Below are 5,000 nucleotides of genomic sequence, written 5' to 3'. Positions count from 1 at the left end.
CCTTCCTTTCTACTTTCCTTCCTTCCTTCCTTCCATTTTTCTTTCTTCCTTCCTTTTATTCTGTCATTCTTTTTATGTTTTTCATTCTTAGTTTTTTTTTCCTTCCTTTCCTGTTTTTTTCATTTTTCTTTTAATATCTCTCACCTTCCTTCCTATTTTCCTTTCTTCTTTCTTTCCTTCCTTCCTTCTTTCCTTCCCTCCTTTTTTATATTCTCCTTTCTTTCTTCCCTTTTGTTTCCTATTCTTATCTTTTCCTTCCTTCTCTCATTTGTCTTTTTCTACCCTGTTTTTCATTTTTCTTTTATCTTTTTCACCCTCCTTCCTTCCTTCCTTCCTTCCATCCACTCACAGTCTTTCCTCCAGTCTTCCTTCCTCCTTCATTGCTAATTCTCTCCTTCAATGTCATTTCCTCCAGTTTTCTATTCCTTTTGCCCCTCCTCTCTCTTTCTCTTGCTGCTCTTCCTAACTCCTTTCGTCCTCCTCCTCCTCATCCTCCTCCTCCTCCTCCTCCTCCTCCTCCAAAGTCTTCTTGATCACATTTTCCTCTTCTTTTCACTCTGCCTCTCACATCCCTTCTCCTCCATTCTCCTCCTCCTCCTCCTCCTCCTCCTCCTCCTCCTCCTCCTTCTTCTCCTCCTCCTCCTCCTCCTCCTCCTCCTCCTCCTCCTCCTCCTCCTCCTCCTCCTTCTCGTCTAAATCAGGAAGGACAAAACAGACTTCTTAAATAAAAATGTTGTTTTGTTTGGTCTTGCAAGAGATCCAAGTTGCTTCCTCTTTCATATAATAAAGATTGGGAACCCCATTGTGAGGAGGAGGAGGAGGAGGAGGAGGAGGAGGAGGAGGAGGAGGAGGAGGATGTCAATTTGTTGCTATCTTTTTCTTCTTGAGTTTTCTTTTTCTGTCTTAGTGATAAAATTTGTGGAATGCGGGACAGAATTTGGAAATGATGTGCGTATGTATGTATGTATTAACTCTCTCTCTCTCTCTCTCTCTCTCTCTCTCTCTCTCTCTCTCGTATCTATTTATCTACCTTCCATTATACTGTATTTCTCCTCCTTGTGTCATTATTATCACTCTTCTATTCCTCCTTCGTCCCTCTCTCCTCTCCCTCTCTCCTCTCCCTCTCTCCCTGACACTTCCATCACCCACGAGACAACTCCCTCATTTTCTGCTGACACCTCCTCTCTCTCTCTCTCTCTCTCTCTCTCTCTCTCTCTCTCTCTCTCTCTCTCTCTCTCTCTCTCTCTCTCTTGTGTGTGACAGCATGAGGTCCCCGTGTTCCCCAAAATGAATGGGTGACTGTGTTGGCCCGGCTTGTTTCCAAAAGGGAGAGGAGAGAGGAAGAGGGGAAGGGAGAGAGAAAGAGAGAGAGGGAGAGGAGAGAAAAAAAAATGAAGTGGTTTACATATTTTTTTTCCTTTTTTTTTTAGTTTACGTGTATGGAAGTGAATACGCAATTGTGTGTGTGTGTGTGTGTGTGTGTGTGTGTGTGTGTCGTGGAGTCTATACACACACACACACACACACACACACACACACACACACACACACACACACACACACACACAGACACATACTATACGTAAATACTCTTTTTGGTCTTCTTTTATCTTCATTTTCCTCCTTCTCCTCCTCCTCCTCCTCCTCCTTTTATTATTGTTGTTATTATTGTTGTTGTTGTTGTTGTTGTTGTTGTTGTTGTTGTTGTTGCTGTTGTTGTTGTTGTTGTTGTTGTTGTAGTTCTCCTCCTCTTCTTCCTCCTCCTCTTTCTCCTCCTCCTCTTCCTCCTCCTCCTCCTCCTCCTTCTCCTCCTCCTCCTCCTCCTCCTCCTCCTCCTCCTCCTCCTCCTCCTCCTCCTCCTCCTCCTCCTCCTCCTCCTCCTCCTCCTCCTCCTCCTCCTCCTGGAATATTTTTACTACTTTTAAATTACATAGTCAACAGAAATGTTTTTATTGACTTGTGACAACACTAACTCGAATTAATCTTACTACTACTACTATTACTACTACTAATACCACAACCTTTCCTCCACCTACAAATACAACCACGACCAGCATCAAAACTAACATTCTCTCTCTCTCTCTGTCTCTCTTCTCAGGTGAACCCCGTCCACAGCTCACCTGTCAGACCACTCAGGTGAAAGGGTAAGAGGAACGTACCTGGCGTAATTGGAGGTGAGGTACAGACGGCACTCAGACTTCACTCACTTTGCAGCCCACAGGTGAAGGAATATGTTGGCAATGTGTAAACAGTATGGGACGTCAATTATGGTTCGGAAGGAATATATATGGATGAGTAAAAGTAATGAAGGTGTACATGAATGAATTAGTGTGGAAAGAAACTAGTGACTCGGTGCATGTTTGAGGTGTAAAGAAAGTGAAATAGCTCTTGGGGTAAAAAGATAGAGAGAGAAAAAAATAAAGGAGTAAATAAATAAAAAAAATAAAAGAGTTGTGTTTAAACGAATTACTTTACCTGGCAAGGGAAGGAATTAAAAGAAAAAAAGAAAGAAAAAAAAGAGGAGAAGGAAGAAAAAGAAGAAGGAAAAGAAACAGGAGTGTCAACAACGTAGAAAATAAAAACGTGTATAAAAAAGGAAAAAAAGGGAAAAAAACCTTGCTTGGTGAGGAAAGGAAAACCAGTCATACCTTGAAGTGAAAAAAAGAAAAAAAGATTAAAAAAAACATCAGGACAAGCAGAAGTGAAAAAAAAGAGAAAGAAAAAGTAAAAGAAAATATCAAAGGAAGCAATTTTAGGAAAGTGAGAAAAGTAAGAAAAAAAGAAGAGGAAAATATTGCGTGTGAACCAATATTGCAAGGGAGAAGAGAGGCGGAGGAGAGAAGAGAAGGAGGAGGAGAAGGAGGAGGAGGAGGAAAGAAATAGGTAGTGAAGAAGAGAAGAGGAAGAATAAACAGGAAGTGAGGAGTGAAGGAAACTACAAACCTCCTTCCTTCCTTCCTTCCCTCCCCTCCTTCCTTTCCTTCATTCCCTCCGTCCAGACCTTTCCCCAGAGAAGAGCCACACCTGCCCAAGCATGGCCTCCTCCAGGGACACACACCTGCACGGCCTACACCTGCTTCTAATACTCCTCTCAGCCTACACAGGTGAGATTTTTTAAATTTTTTTTATAAGGTGACTTTTTTGTCTGTTTTTCTTTCATTTTTCTCTTTATTCTTTTCTTTCATTCTTATTTACTTTTTCTTTCTTTCTTTATATATGTATTTATTTCTTTTCTATCTATCTTTGAAATGATCTATATATTTATTTGTCTATCTATCTATCTATCTGTCTACAGCATCTATCTTTCATGTATCTTAGCTCTTTATCTTCCTTTCTCTTTCTCTCATTTTCTCTTTCTTTTTCACAGTTCTTTGATTTATCTGTTTAAAAGAAGGAAAATGTGTGTGTGTGTGTGTGTGTGTGTGTGTGTGTGTGTGTGAATATAAATGCGAATACTGTACAAACGCTGGATTATACATTTCTTCAGTCATTCCCTCATTTACTTATACATTCATTTCATCAAGATGCAATCCCACTTTTTTTTTAATTAATTTATTCAACTTTTTTTTTTAGCCAGCACCACCACCACCACCAGCAGCAGCAGCAACAACAACAACAACGACAACAACAAACACATAAAAAACACACAGACAAACAAACAAACAAACACACATACAAACAAAAAAAACATGTAAACTAAACAAACGCGAACAAATAAGCAAAAAAAAAGCAACGAAAATAAATAAGTAAAAACGCAAACAAAAAAAACACGAACAAACACAAACAAATAAACAAAACAAACAAGCAATCAAACAAACAAAAAAAAACAGACAAGGAAGCTGACAAACACAAACAAACACAAACAAACAAACAAACAAACAAACAACCACACACTCCCCACCCACCCAACCAACCAACCAAACAAACAAACAAACAAACAAACCGAAAAAAACGAACGAACGAACTCAAACAAATAAACAAGCAAGCAAACAAGCAAACAACAAGAAAACGACAGACAGCAAGTGGCTTCCAATACTAAATTGTTTGGAACTTTTTTTTTCGCCGCAAGAGGAGGAGGAGGAGGAGGAGGAGGAGGAGGAGGAGGAGGAGGAGCAAAAAGAAATGGAAGGGAGGGACAAAGGTGATAGAAAGAGCAAGAGAGTAAAAAAAAAGGTATTGGCAAAAAAGTGAGTGAAAGAGCAGAGAGAGAGAGAGAGAGAGAGAGAGAGAGAGAGAGAGAGAGAGAGAGAGAGAGAGAGAGAGAGACAGGCGGAAATGATAAATGACCAACACAAGGAACCACAGAGTAAAAAAAAACAAATAAATAAAAAAAAGGAAAAAAACAAAGAAAGAAAAGGACACAGGGGGAATCTACTCTGTGTGTGTGTGTGTGTGTGTGTGTGTGTGTGTGTGTGTGTGTGTGTGTGTGTGTGTGTGTGTGTGTGTGCGTGGGTCTCAAAACAACTCGCACAAAATCCTCCACAAATCCCACTAGGACTTTGAAGCTTTCCCTCCCTGAGCTTCTGCTTCCAGGACCTCCTCTTCCAGACCATTCAGACCTTCCAGACTCATTCCAGATCCCATCCAGACGTATTCCAGACCTTCTAGATCTGTTCAGACCTTCCAGATCGCTTCCAGACCTCCCAGACGTATTCCAGACGTTCTAGACCTGTTCAGACCTTTCAAACCCTTTTCCTGACCTTCCAGACTTATTCCAGACCTTTTAAACCCGTTCCATCCGCCTTTCAGATCCCTTTCAGGACGTCCGTTTTTAGACCTTCCAGACTCTCATTCCAGATCCCCCTTCCAGATTCTATTCCAGATTTCCTTCCAGCCCCTCCAATAGTCGAGCCTCCATTCAGCTTCCTCCAGTCACCCTTCGGCTCACTCCAGTCCCTTTCCAGCAGCCCTTCCAGACCTGTGCAGGACACCATCTAGTGAATTTCCAGTTCATTCCATCCCAATCTATTTCCACTTCCAGAACTCCCAGCCCTATCCAG

At 41.2% G+C, this 5,000-nt stretch overlaps 1 protein-coding gene across 10 annotated transcripts in view; it reads left to right on the top strand.

The window, feature by feature from the left end:
* Positions 1-5,000, top strand: part of LOC135115384 (uncharacterized) — a 210,010-nt gene that overhangs the window by 47,030 nt on the left and 157,980 nt on the right. For all 10 annotated transcript variants that reach the window (XM_064032111.1, XM_064032108.1, XM_064032104.1 and 7 more), the window contains one exon: positions 2,099-3,104. In XM_064032111.1, the coding sequence (XP_063888181.1) occupies positions 3,035-3,104 (70 nt within the window). In that variant the 5' untranslated portion in view covers positions 2,099-3,034. The remainder of the gene's footprint in view (positions 1-2,098; positions 3,105-5,000) is intronic.

The sequence above is a fragment of the Scylla paramamosain genome, chromosome 29 (genome assembly GCF_035594125.1).
Source record: "Scylla paramamosain isolate STU-SP2022 chromosome 29, ASM3559412v1, whole genome shotgun sequence".
NCBI classification, from domain to species: Eukaryota; Metazoa; Arthropoda; class Malacostraca; order Decapoda; family Portunidae; genus Scylla; species Scylla paramamosain.
The sequence above is the reverse complement of the archived record's forward strand: the minus strand, read 5'-3'. Positions and strand labels throughout refer to the sequence as shown.